General features: G+C 36.2%; 2 protein-coding genes across 5 annotated transcripts; one reads left to right on the top strand and one right to left on the bottom strand.

Annotated features, from left to right (window-relative positions):
• Window positions 1-2383: 2383 nt before the first annotated feature.
• Window positions 2384-4395, top strand: LOC118040036 (palmitoyl-acyl carrier protein thioesterase, chloroplastic-like). The gene is made up of 5 exons (XM_073410900.1): window positions 2384-2514; window positions 2599-2767; window positions 2861-2923; window positions 3017-3307; window positions 4141-4395. Exons 1-5 carry the CDS (start codon window positions 2384-2386, stop codon window positions 4393-4395), a joined length of 909 nt encoding a protein of 302 aa, XP_073267001.1.
• A 76-nt stretch (window positions 4396-4471) lies between these two features.
• Window positions 4472-12830, bottom strand: LOC118039880 (CDP-diacylglycerol--serine O-phosphatidyltransferase 1). 4 transcript variants are annotated; one of them, XM_035046700.2, is made up of 14 exons: window positions 10929-12830; window positions 10726-10834; window positions 9886-10079; window positions 8712-8777; window positions 8563-8622; window positions 8101-8191; window positions 7861-7915; window positions 7601-7680; window positions 7412-7528; window positions 7208-7292; window positions 6015-6106; window positions 5111-5364; window positions 4909-4997; window positions 4472-4772 (listed from the first exon to the last, which is right to left on the bottom strand). In XM_035046700.2, exons 3-14 carry the CDS (start codon window positions 10044-10046, stop codon window positions 4654-4656), a joined length of 1269 nt encoding a protein of 422 aa, XP_034902591.1. In that variant the 5' UTR covers window positions 10047-10079; window positions 10726-10834; window positions 10929-12830; the 3' UTR covers window positions 4472-4653. The 4 variants fall into 4 exon arrangements, with proteins under 4 accessions (XP_034902591.1, XP_073267078.1, XP_034902593.1 ...); XM_073410977.1 differs by having other exon boundaries at window positions 9886-10834; XM_035046702.2 differs by lacking the exon at window positions 10726-10834.
• Between the last annotated feature and the right edge of the window lie 971 nt (window positions 12831-13801).

The raw sequence follows: 13801 nt of genomic DNA, 5'->3' as shown, positions 1-13801 counted from the left end.
TTGATGTGATCATCCTATCCTAGGTTGAGATGTCCTGGGATTTGTCTGTTTCTTTTGTTCTACCTAGTCTCGCCCTTCTACGTTGATCTCCTAGCTGATGGAAAGTGGAAACAAAGCAAAAGAGTGAAGATAATTTGTAAATGACTTTTGCTCTCGTTCTCATCCTTCTATTCGTCTCATACCAGATCGACACAAATAAAAAAGAATCTCTCTCTGGGTGGCATGCGCATGCACACATATGGAACAGCAGGACGAGTTCTAGCAGACCTGGCTGGACGCGGACGGATGCGTTGGCTTATTCTAGTATTTCATTTGTTCTCAAGCATTTTGAAAAGGAGGTGGAAAGAGCACCGCTGCAGGTAGCATCTTCCCCTGAGCATATCATCAAGAAAATTCATTTTTTTTTTTTTTACCGAAATGAGACTATAGTATCCAAGCTACTCTTTAACTATCAAACCAAACCCAATGTTACCTCATAATTCTCATGAGGCAAAAAAATTGTTTGGTTTTCTGGAAAAAAGAGGTTATAGAGATATTCTCCACACTTCCTATCCTCAAAACAAAGGAAAAGAAACTAAATAGAGAATACCCTCTGATTTCTGTCCTCCGAGTACAAGGTCGAGTGCTAACACTTCTACTTCCTAGCTTGCAGGCTCGCGGAATACAAAGCCAGTGATGATTGTTAAGATAAAAAGAGTCTTTCATAGCGAGAAATTCAGAGCAGAAAAGGAGACTCTACATCATAGTCGAAGGTTCTATTTAGTTGTTTTCTACGTTTTCACTGGGGAAGAGGAAGAAATGGAATTTGTATGTCTATTCCTACCGTATCCTTTGTCCTGCTCGAAACCTAACAAACTAGGAGACCCAAGTTCCAGGGACAGTATAACTCCCGAACTTTACATATATTAGGCAAAAAATTTTTACAACACGGGCATAAAATTATAAAATAATCAATGCCAAACTACCCTCTATTGTCTGCTTCACGGGTCGATCACTACTAAAAATCCCCAGATCAAATTTATTTCAGCAGAGACAAGGTTCTCTTTGATATGTTCACTAGTTCTGTAACAAGGCTCCATAAATTCATCCTAAAAGGTTGAAAAATTTCCCTTGACAACTCCTCTACATTGATTCTATAAATGCATTTCAATACCCATTTCATTCCAAACTTTCCACGTTTACATCTTTCTCCTATGCAAACCCCCGCCTATCAGGTGCTCAACCGGCAGCAACAACCAAGATCCTAATAAAAGTCTGAACAAAATCAAAATTACTGGATCTCCAACGAGATCCCTTAAGGTTGATATACTTAGCCAAACTGCTGGGGTGGCAAAAAACCTTTGTTGCTTCTGTCCAAAATGGCCATATCTCCGAAGAGCAGATACGTCAAAACATACCGACAAAGAAGCAGCTTGTTGATTATCATCGGCAAGGCCTCATCATCGAAGAAGGTGTTGGGTACAGACAGACTGTTGTTATTAGATCTTATGAAGTAGGTTCTGATAAAACTGCTACGCTCGAGAGCATCCGTAATCTTCTCCAGGTAATAATAAACTCAACTTGTTACACGTTAATTTATCCATCTCATGCATAAATTCAGCGATGCCTTGGCGCGTCGCTTATCTATAGCCAGGGAATTCGCATGTAATGTCAATAGTATTCTTAGAATTGTTCCCAAGTATGTAGGAAACAGCATTGAATCATGTATGGGTGTCGGGACTTCTCAGCAATGGATTTGGTGCCACGCATGAAATGATGAAGAACGATCTCATACGGGTTTTCTCAAGAATGCAAGTCCAAGTGGATCGATACCCAATCTGGTAGTTCCTTTCACCATTAACCACAGAGTGAACATTTGGAATACCTGCTTAGAGAAACTTATAGATTAACAATAAATGGAAAGTCTCTGTATGCTAAATTTCCCTTTTTCCCGATGGTTAACAAGTGTTTTCATGGTTTCCTGTTCATCAAATCAGCAGTTTGTATAGCATGGCTCAGGCCTCATAGGGTATACTCACAACAACAGAAAAACTGTGCATAGGATTTGTCCCGTAGGCACTTATCCTGTACCCGCGAAAAGAAGAGATTGTTTGGTTTTTTTTTTTAATTCTTGAAAAAAAGAAGACCCATTCCCCGCTTCCCATATGGTCATGAAAACTGCTTGAGGCATTTCCAGCTACTTGTATCATTTAAGGTTTAGAGTTCTTTAATTAAACAAGTTACCAAGGACGGAAACTTCCTATTTATGTTTCTGTTCCTTTCTGAAATAAGCTACAGTTTTTTCACCACTAAAACTGACTTAAAACTTCACTATATGGGATGTTGACTATGAATCTCTTTCTAATACAGAAGCTACAAGCGACTAGTCATGACTAATGAATAGATGAACAAGTCTTTCAGGGGAGAGATTATGGAAATCGGTACATGGGTAGGAGCACCAGGGAAGAATGGAATGCGGCGAGACTGGCTCATTCGAAGCCAAGCAACAGGTCACGTCTTTGCATGTGCAACAAGGTTGATTTCATAACTCAAATCATAATTTCTCTGTATCATCCTCTAATTTGATCATCCTGTACTGACGACTTCAACTTGAAACAGCACTTGGGTGATGATGAACCAAAAGACAAGGCGCCTCTCAAAGATGCCAGAGGAGGTCATGGCTGAGATTTCACCTTGGTTTATAGAGAAACAAGCTATCCAAGAAGATGTCCCGGAGAAAATCTCTAAGTTGGACAGCAAAGCAAAATATGTGAACTCAAACTTGAAGGTGAACTTCACAAAACCAAACATCGAACGCAAATGCTACAACTAAAGCACCATATACATAAACTAACAAGTGCCTGGTTTCTAATTTCCCCAGAGGATTGATCTGAACATGAACCAGCATGTCAACAACGTGAAGTACGTAAGATGGATGTTGGAGGTAAAACATTAAACACTACCATCTCTCTGATCAAGTAATATCGAAAACGCTTCTTGAAATGTTTATTCTTCCTCTTAACACTTTCATCTACAGACTATCCCTGACCTGTTTTTGGAGTCTCATAAACTTTCCAGTATCATCTTGGAGTACAGAAGGGAATGCGGGGGTTCAAATATAGTTCAATCACTTTGCGAATCTGACGAGGACGGCATCCTTAATAGTGGTTTGAAACAAAATAATGACACGAGTCCTCTCAATAGGTTCTCTTTGGCCTCAGAAATCATGGAAGGCAATGGACTACTAGGATCCTTGGATAATGTCCCTCTAAGATATACACATCTCCTTCAAACCCGAGGAGAGACTAAAAATGAAGAGATTGTTCGAGTAAAAGACCATATGGAAGAAAAAGCAATCTAATATTGAGGTGTCTAATATGCCATTTTCCATTTAATAAGAAGCATTTCCTGAGGGATTTTGCAAGCTGATCCTTGTTCAACATCGCTGGGTGAGAGAGACATCCTCAACACAACAAGGCATGCCTAATAATTAGCAAGTGAAATGCATATGGACATACAAAAACAGAAAAAGAAGAAAGAGCGCGCTCACATTCCCAATCTTTTGACATTCCGATCCTGTTTTTAATAAGAGCTGAATGGAGATCTCAATAAAGGTGCCAATAGCATGAAGTGAGGCTCTGGGAAGGCAGCAAGAAGGCAACAAAAATCAAGGATTATTTTAATTGGAATAACCTATGTACATGGCTGTGACCATCAAAGATACCTTTAAAATACCTTTAGGCTGTGTCGAAAGACTAATCCAAATTTCGATCTCTGCCTGTATAATGCAAGATATTATCATCAAGTACAGAGAATGGTGTGATTGTTACAGATTTAAAAATACCAAAAAAAAAAGAAAGATTTGTTTATCCTTCCCCTCGTGGTGGAGAAAAGAGGAGTCTTCAAGTACTTGTTTTCGAAGAAGATTGGCATTTTATGTCAAGGGCTTACTGATTGCAAAAACCTAACATTGAGAATGACTGAGAAGTGACTGAGGGGCAAGAGAGAGAGCTCTTTTCTATTTCCAGAAACAGATATACATTTGATGCAAACAATACACTGGCACGAACTCGGAAGAAGAAAGGAGACCAAAATGTTGTAAATGAACAGCAAAAATTGTTCCATCTTCAACTGATTAAGCTCCAATTATTTGCGTCATAGGCTTCATTACAGTCAACAGGTGTGAACATAAATCGTAAAGAAACTGACTCATTGCCAGGCCACTTGTGGCAAACTAACTACAGAACAACAAACCACAACAATCCCTTTAACCACAGAAACAGCGAAATATCTGCTGCTAATACTTCAGTTGAATCACAGTCCAATGCTTATATGAATGCTATAGATCCGATGCATCAACCATTGCATTGCATAATGAAAATTGCGCGGTACATGGAGGAGAACTTAGGTGGTTAAAAATTTGCTCAAATCTCAGATAAGCAGGAAATTTTTTGCCAATTTGGTGTTTGCTGCAATTAGAAACTCATGAGCCTGCCATTATAAGCATTTTCCAACTACCTATCATAAAATAATTGAATACTCTATTGAGAACTGAGATCCACTAACCTAAGAGAATAAGCATTTACAATTCCATGAAGTGATAGGGTATTCACAAGATGGATATACCGATAAGAACATGAAGGAATAAAAGAATAGTCTAACATGCTAGCGAAATCATCGTCTCTTTCTTCCCAAACTTTTCCACGACCACAAAATCAGGAATATTACGAGGCCAACTCCAACAGATGTCCAGAAGATGACCAACCACACAGGCATTGGTTTAGGATAAAGACCTGGCCGAAATAAAAAACAGTAAGTAATTGCAGCAGGACCAAGCTTAAAGGAAAATCGTTTTGGATGTTTCACCAATAATGCATAATTTAGCTAAGTGGAAAAATAGAGATAACAAGATATAAAGAGAGAACATACCATGTCCAAACTTGATGCAAATGAGAAGTTCCACGATGCAAATAGCAAGGGAAAGCCAGCAAAAAGCCCCAACCTTTTTCACGGGTTTTCTGATGAATTGACATAGATTCAACAAGGACAAGCATAAAAGTAATTTAGCCATCGACAACCCTCCATAAAACCAGAAACCAGCAGAACAACATTGGATGGGGGGAGAGAGTACCGGTCTTGGAGATATGAGTTGTATTCACGTGTTGTAGGTATCGCAATTAGCCACCACAAGATCAACCTGTACACTATCATCGGGTTTCGAGGAGGAACCCAAAGACAAAACTTCAAAAAGAATGTGTTAAGCTCTACCATCAGGAAGACAATACAGAGACTAAAAACTTGGATAAATCGCCATGGACCAAGCAAGGGATGCCATTCATCTTTGTCCCATTGTGCTGGTGTAAATTGTCCCAATGTTCGTTTGACCTGATAAACAAGCAATCACGGTTGCATGGTTACAAATCATGCAACAGTCTTCATTAACACTGTAAGAATATCTTCAAAGCATGGAATTATTTGAACTCAGATCAAGCAGAGGTCACAGTAACAACTAAGGAAGCAAAGAGCGATAGTAATAAACAATGAGGATGGCCAAATTACGGGGGTGTTTGAATTTCAAATAGCATTTACTAACCTCTGGTTTGTATAGGGAAAAAAAATGTCAAAAACAGACACAATTGAACTTGGTTGTTAAGTCAATAGTTCACTGATAAAAAAAAAAGTGACAGCAAATCTTCTTCAGACAGATTAAGGATGATACAGTCACGTAAAAGAGTTTTTTCTTCCAGTGCAAGGAAACAAATGTTTCTCATAATAATTTTCATTGATCTACTTATCTATCCTCAAAAGGATGGCAATTTTGGCCTACCATGAGCAACATTTTCAATGTTGTCTCTAAAAAATTCCTTGGCACCAGCATATATAAACATCGTGAAGAATTTCAATGACGGATAAATTGTTCTTAACCCAAATGGCATGCCTGATATTGCCATAGTGCTACTACTAGCAAGTAGAAGTGTGTTTATAGATGACACTGAACCAGAAAAGGAACATAATAATGAAATTTCAAAACATACCCTGCCCATAATATTAGGTTGGCGACTTATACCAACCCACTCGTATGTTTTTCCATCAAAATACCTGACTGTATGCATTCCGGCCCAAATGCCTGCAAAACAACCAAAAAAATCCACAATGAGCTACAATGAAATAATTAGAGTCAACCTTGATATTAGTTTTAATTTGAAAGGCAGAAAATATCACCACTGCTCCATCAATATTCTGAATGTATTCTACATCAATTATATGGTCCTTCAGTTACACAAATGGAAGCAACCGCCATACAATCATGTTTCACAGGAGATGAGTGAGTTGATGCCTAACCTTATAGAGCATATATCAAGCTACTTCAATATATCCTCAACTGAAGTTATTAGAAATTTCAACCAAGCCATTCAATCAAGAAGTATTTTGCAGAAAAAATCGAGTTTTTTAGTCATTTATATTAACTGGCAAAGTTAGAACTGCATCGTTGAACTGCTCAACGGCCTTGCTTATTCAGACTCCATGTGCACCTGACTGATCATATACTAAAATTTTACTAAATAGATTGTGCTATCAAGATACCATGATTAACAAAAATCCCTGAAGAAAAAAAACAATAATTAAATAGCCTGACACAGTGCTCCAGTTATGAAGAGTGGATGTGGATTTGACATGTTATGACAGGGGTCAGGTCAAGGTTGATGGTTTCCAACCCGTGCACCTAAATGGTCATATGCTGCATAAGGACATGCATGCCAAGAAAAGAACTTCAACCCCACCTGACCTTTTGTCAATTCTCAATCAGTGAGATATTTGAATGAAGGTTAAATGTTTTGCAAAGACAAATTTGGATCACCACCAAGCAAACTACCATTCCATTTGACAGATATTAATGTTTTTTATTTTGTTCATTCAGGGGCCAACTAACCTTAGGCTAAACAATGGAGGGGTAACCCTCTTCAAATCCTTAGATTCCCATATCACCCCTCCCAAGATTTGGATGCGTGACTTCTAAGTGGAAGTCCAAATTTTAGTCACTTCAGTAATCTAGAATTCCTCTCCAATTAAAACAAACTTCATCAAAACTTCTTCAAACACCTGAAACCTCCTATCACCAGACTTTATAGCCACAACCAATTAGCATTTCAACAAAATGACGGTTTAAAATGGTACAGCTTGACAAAGCAAAAAAGAAGAAAGGGAGCAGCAGATCAAGAATTCTCACCAAACCAATTGCATATCAAAATATCGAGAACGATACTGTCCCACCAGCACTCATTGAAGTTTGGTAGCATGTGGCGGAAGGTAAACTGAAAATACCAGTAATGAATTAGTGGGGAGCAGAGCTTGAGGAAACATTTCAAAGACTAAGAAGCTGAAAACAAAAGAGGCCAAAAAAATAATATGTTGGTATGAGCTAGCTACTTACCTCCATCAGCTCAAATCCAATTGACAATACCCACAGAAGTGGCTGATTACGGATTAATATAGCCTTGCCCCACCATCCAAAGATGTGCGCTAGAACAAATTCATCAAAAAGAGTGTCCTAGAAAGAACTAAAGAAATCAGAAATCGGTTACATCCAGATAATGTAAATACAGAGAGAGAGAGATCATACCCAAACATTCTTAAACCTGCTTGTAGGATTTTCAGGCACATAAAAGCGGCAATCAGCACCATATGATCTTTCAGGTAGTTCTGCATAAACAAGGGAAAACAATAACTGAGATAGTTAAACAAGATGTCAATATCCCACCAAACATGAGAATGAGATGTGTTAAGACAACTTTCAAATGTAATGCGAGTGCAGTATAGAATGATTCATCAACAACTAATAAATTGTCTTTCAATGGTTTTGGCAAGTCACGAAGCATTTACCAACTCCAAGGTCGGGGTGGAGAAACTTCATAAATTGCCGAGCATCATCACGCTTCTGCGAAGAAGAAATTTAAACCTTCAATCAGTAATTATACTTTAAATCGCACAGATAATCTAACAAGTCTGTCAAAAAATTAGTTCATGAAGGGTGCATAAGAAATGAAGAGCATATGGTTAAATACATGCCAAAATACAAGCATGCACAAGAAGGGAAGTAAATTTCACAACAAGAAAACCAACCTGAAAAAGCAAAAATGTTAGGGCAACAAGATAAACAATAGCCAATCCATGAACCAAGCGCCAAATTGCTGGATGCGGCCTTATTAGAATCCTGTAAGAAAACAAAAATCTGCATGTTTTAAGAGCTTACATGAGAACAATTTCAAACCTAAATAGTTTACTGCCAGGTTCGAGAACCAGCCAGATGAGTTAGGTCCTCTCTGTTTTTGAAGTTTATCCATGCAAATTAGAAAGCCTTTATATTAAAACCTAAAAGTATCTGAAAAGTGACCACTAAAACCTATGATTAGATATTGTTGGTCCACTAAAACCCAACAAATAAATCAAACACTTACAAGCAGAGCTTCAAACTCCCAAACATCAAGTGACAAAAGAACCATAAGATATGCTTAACAATTCAATATTCAGTAACAAGAAACAATATAAAACCAAATTTCATGATAGCTGAATCCTGCAACTTACGTCGAGGGGGCCTGTAGCAAGCAATAACCGAGAAAAACTGCAATCATTGCCCATACACCCCTGTGAGAAATAGCACACGAGGCATTTAACATAAGCTTGTATTTTATAGTATCGAAGCAAAACTACCGAATTAACAAGCGTGCACAAACCTTTTCACAGATGTAACAACATCACCAGATGTGCTGATCTCTGGATCAAGGGCTCCACTTGCCCATCTAGTCATGACATACGGAGACAATAAGTAAAACTTGTGTGAAGAATTACAGTACTTTTTAAAATACAGTAGCAATGCATGACTTAGGCTTTTTTTTTAATAAATGCATGGTCATCTTCTGCATAGACAGCAACCAGTTATCGGGAAATCTCCTATATCCTATGAAAAACAGACAAACAATCATAACTGAAGCAGACGGCTTTTAGGTAGGCACAAAGCATCCCTCGGTGGGTAAACTAATAAGAAACATACACACAGAGCATCGATTCATTCATTTGCGTTCACATGATGTTAGGGGAGAAAGACACAAAACTTAAATCAGAGAAAACAGCAGATTTCCAATATCAACGACAGCTTAACCATAAGAAAGCATCCTCTGACAGCCCGAAATTAAGACGTGAAAGTTGAAGTTACATGCTCCATAATATGCTGACACTTATTGCTTTAACATTTGTCAAGAGAAAATAATATCAATCAGATTCTAGAAAGGCTCCATCATATGACAGAAGCAATTTGATACATTACACCCAAATATAAAAGAAACCAAATTAATTTTGAGAAAAAGCAAATCTCCACAATCAAACTAGGCACAACAAGAATCTGAAACCAAGGACAACATTCTTTAGTTAAACTTAGAAAATCCTATGATTAAGATTATGAAGAGCATCGCCCTCTGTTTGATACAGGCCAAAGAATTTCACGTGAACAGGGAAACTTGATTTGGAGTGGCTTTCCGGACCTATGAAAGGAACTATTACAGCAAAGTGCATCATCCCTCATTCAACCAGGACTAACAATTGGATACACCAATACAGTTGCAAAACAATTTGTGATTTTGACTACTAATAGATGCAAATGCTTGACTCCATACAGATACGGGGGGGGGGGGGATAGAAGATCCATGATGATAGCAGATCCCACAGGCTCTTTGAGAGACAAAATTATTACAAAGAGAGAACAATTCAGCCACACTAGAAACTCTTTGGAGGTCAAATATCTACAGTAAACCATCTACAATACCATGTTTTAATTTACCAAAGAATAAAGAGGTTGATTGACCAACTTAAGATACTAATGAAATTGTAGTAACCATCTGAAAGGACACTCACATTAGAAAGCAAGCACCAATAAGTAACAACGAAATAGTACGAGGCTTATATGCCCATGCAGTCCAGGGATCTACAGCACCAACACTTGCTAATGCCAGATCACCATTTGTTTGGTTAAGATGGTCCGTTCTCCTCGCTTTCTTTAGACCATTCAGCTCCATGATCGCCAGAGCTTAGGAGATGCAACTTGCTCGCTGAAAATCATAGATAAAGTAAGAGACAGAAAATGGTTCCATGAAGGGGGAGGGGTTTCAAATTTGCCCCTCTTTACTCATAAAAAATAACTACTGCAAGCAATTGAAAACAAAAATAGCAAGATTGAAAACAAGTCCATTGCATGTGGCAGTAAATTAATTATTTTAGAGCGGCAAGGAAACAAGAAAAAAATATTCAAAAGATGAGCAACAACTTCCACTTCATATCAACAGTACATGCGTGTAAGAGTCTTCATATTACAGGGAGAGGCTAATATGACTTCCTTCGGTTGTGAGTTCAAACACTGATCAACAGTTGTGAAGACGTCACGACTGATTTTCTCTAAACAGCTAGTTCCAAGAAGGAAGCAGGAAATGTAATTGAAAAGATTATTTTTTGTCCAGATTAGACACCGTAACTAGGATCAATACAGGAAACAATACAAATTCCTAAATCTGTTTTTCATTTTCATGGCCCCAATCCACATTAAACATGATGGTTTTGCTCTTCCAAGATTGAATTCAATTCCAAGGGGACTGCCACATATGACCCACATTATTGATACAAGGAACATAAAACATTAAAAAACATAAGGTACAAGAATTCAGAAACATTCCACTCAAAGTAATTAAGCATAATACCAACCACGTCATCCTGCATAAAAGTATGGCCCCACAGATTACCCTACAAGTAATTATCGTCTTTGATGGACGTTCTAATATAAGAACGCAACCCATTTCTTGTAAGCTCTCATCTGAAAAACCAATATTCTATACACGTAATCGATTCACCAGAAGATTAAACAGAGAGTAGGGATCTAATAGCAGCGTATCCAATTCCAAAACTACCTCTTATGTTGTTTGACTAAATATAAAGAAACTTTGGTCAACAAGACCCTTGAAAAAGATCCAAACGCTTCAAGCTGAGTTCCATAACTCTTTTGATCATCCATCTCTTTTTCTTTTTTTTAAGAAGCCTGATGGTTCAAGGATAAATTTGACAGTGTAGAAGACATGTCAAAAAACTCCAAGCCCCTGTACTAATATAGCCAGAAATGAAGTTCATCTAATTCTTTTACAGTCTCAAAAATCTGCTACGGCTTAACCATATGTAATTATTTGAAAATGTAGGAGATGTTGTGTTTATATTAAAATAACGTTTTTTTTTTTTTGTTTTTTTTAAATTTATTTATAATATTAGTATATTAAAATGATTCAAAAATATATAAAAAAATAAATTTCTAAAAACATGAATGAATAGAATTTAGACTTTTACAGGATTCAAAATCCAAGGCATTAAACTTTAAGACAATAAACCGAACTAAATCTCATATTCAAGAGAACACATTAACCATGTACACGAGTTACAATATTAAAACCCATTAATGATTGGAAAAAGGTTACTACAAGTGGTCAAAACTAAGGCCTAGAGAGAAATAAACAACCTTTTTCTTTTTCTTTTTATTACAAGGCTATTAAGCTTACAATACATGCAAGTCAGGGATTAAAATAAATAAATAGATAAATAAATAAATAGTACAAAGAATAAGACCCCACAGGAAATATGAGGCAGTTAGTTACCTAGTAGTCATGAAACTACCATATAAAAGGCATCTTTACTCCCTAAAATGATATACCCCATCTTTACAAACAAACCAAAATTCATGTGATAAAAGACCTTTTGAAATGTTTTTTTTTTTTTAAAAAAAAAAGGAACGTTTTTAATGTCTTCATAAGTAACCCAGAAATCTCGACAGTTACAAGACATTGTAGAATTTACAGAAAATCAACAATGGTTAGAACAAAAACCAAAAATAAATAAATAAAACACACCTGCCACTTCAAATTGCAAAAGCAAATTCACAAAAGAAATATGATATGATTAAATACAGAACTATATCACAACTTAAGGTAACAAATAATTCAAAATTAAAACATTGCATGCAATCAAGAAAGCCTTGAAAAGAGAAACAAGAAACGCCCCATTTCTAAAGAACATATGCACAAACAATCACGTGCACGTATATTTATGTAAGATTCAGAAACCGAGAAGAAATGACAACAACGAATAATATTATTGTATATTGATAGAGTGAAAAATAAAAAACAAAGGTCTAGTTTTTGAAAACGGGTTTTGGTATTTTTATTTGATTGAAGATTGAAATCACCAAAAAAAAAAAAAGGTCTAAATATTTAGTTTAAAGGAGAAAGAGGAAAAACAGATGTACAGAAAGGTGGTCTGAAAAGGTAAAACGGGCTTTTCTTTTCTTTTTATTTTTTTGTAGTTGTGCACTTACGTAAGAAAATAATGGCTGACAAAAAGAAAGATCCCTGGCCGTACGACTTTGCAGGAGAATATAAACAAGATCGTGACCGTCCGATCAGATAATCGAAATCAAGAACAAAGAAAGGAGGAGGAGAAGGAGGAGATGTGGTAGTAGTGGTAATTCAAAAAAAACAGCTATATGGGTGGGTCTCTGTCTTTGTCTGGCAGGAAACAAAACCTGAATCTGCGTGAGGTATGGTTAACGGAAGAGAAGAGATAAAGAGAGGCATATAATATCTTGGTGGAGGGGAGGGGAGGGGTGCTAACACAAGGGGAAAACGCTTGGCTTTTGGTATTAATAAATAAAAGAGCGAGGGAGGTGATGATGAGGCCGAAGGCGATGAGAGAGAATCGATTACTAATCTGCTACTTGTTCAAAGTTAGAGAGAGAGAGAGCGAGAGAGTACGATGGTCAAAGATAGATTTTGAGATGTTTTATTAATTTAGATAGATATGCTTTCTCTCTCTTAGATAAAAGGGACGGCCGGGCTGGAGAACTTTTTACCTAAAAGACTGTTACAGATGTTGTTTTTAAACTATTTTTTTATTTTAAAATATTTTAAAATGATATTTTTATTATTTTTTTTTTAAATTTTATTTTTATTATCAAAATAACCCTAGAATTCTAAAAAAATAAAATTTGAATAATTTTTTTTCAAAAATATAATTAAACCGTAAAAAATTATAACTTTTAATCCCTAGCTAGCACTCTTATAAAGCAGTATATCAAAACCTCTTACCTTTGAAAACTAAATGCTTGCTCCCTTTGTGATTTAATTATGTTAATAATTATGTGGGTTTCATGGAACACTGAGCCATCATTCAATTTAATATATTTTTTTTTTATTTTCAATGCCCTTCTTTCTAAATTAGAGGTTCGAACTCAGAGACTCTTCGAGAGAATGGGAGATGCTACTCACTCGTTAACGAGGTTTTTTTTTTTTTTTTTTTTTTTTTTAACGTTTTTTTTTTTCTGTATTTGACTATTGGTCTTGGTTTATTTTTTCTTCATATTTTTATATTTTTTTATAAAATTGGATCTCAAAAAAATGGTAACTTCTTCTCTTCTTTTTTTTCAAAGTGTTTTTTTAAAATATATTAAAATAACATATTTTTTATTTTTTAAAACTTATTTCTAATATCAAAAAAATTAAATATTAAAAAAAAAAAAACACAGTTATAAAGCGCTTCAAACACCTCCAGATACAAAAAAAATCTTACTACGTACAATAGGTTAATAGCGAGGCTAGCTTGTAAAAAAACTAAGAAAAAAACTAACAGTGATGAATCAGCGATCAACAACTGGATTAAATTATAATTTCTGAAAAAAGAGAGATTGATTAATTTGTTTTGAAATAAATTACAAGTCGCTGTTCTCGTCAAGCAACTTCGAGGA

This window comes from Populus alba, chromosome 8 (genome assembly GCF_005239225.2).
Source record: "Populus alba chromosome 8, ASM523922v2, whole genome shotgun sequence".
NCBI lineage: Eukaryota > Viridiplantae > Streptophyta > Magnoliopsida > Malpighiales > Salicaceae > Populus > Populus alba.
The sequence above is the reverse complement of the archived record's forward strand: the minus strand, read 5'-3'. Positions and strand labels throughout refer to the sequence as shown.

Excerpts from the sequence above, each read along its gene's own strand:
- LOC118040036 (XM_073410900.1), top strand. The coding sequence starts at position 2,384 with ATGAACAAGTCTTTCAGGGGAGAGATTATGGAAATCGGTACATGGGTA. Across the intron at positions 2,768-2,860 it reads ATGTGAACTCAAACTTGAAG|AGGATTGATCTGAACATGAA; the intron begins GTGAACTTCACA and ends TAATTTCCCCAG. Across the intron at positions 3,308-4,140 it reads AAAATGAAGAGATTGTTCGA|GCTTCATTACAGTCAACAGG; the intron begins GTAAAAGACCAT and ends TTTGCGTCATAG.
- LOC118039880 (XM_073410977.1), bottom strand. The coding sequence starts at position 10,046 with ATGGAGCTGAATGGTCTAAAGAAAGCGAGGAGAACGGACCATCTTAAC. Across the intron at positions 5,365-6,014 it reads AACCTAATATTATGGGCAGG|GTCAAACGAACATTGGGACA; the intron begins GTATGTTTTGAA and ends CTTGTTTATCAG. Across the intron at positions 4,773-4,908 it reads TTGCATCAAGTTTGGACATG|GTCTTTATCCTAAACCAATG; the intron begins GTATGTTCTCTC and ends TATTTCGGCCAG.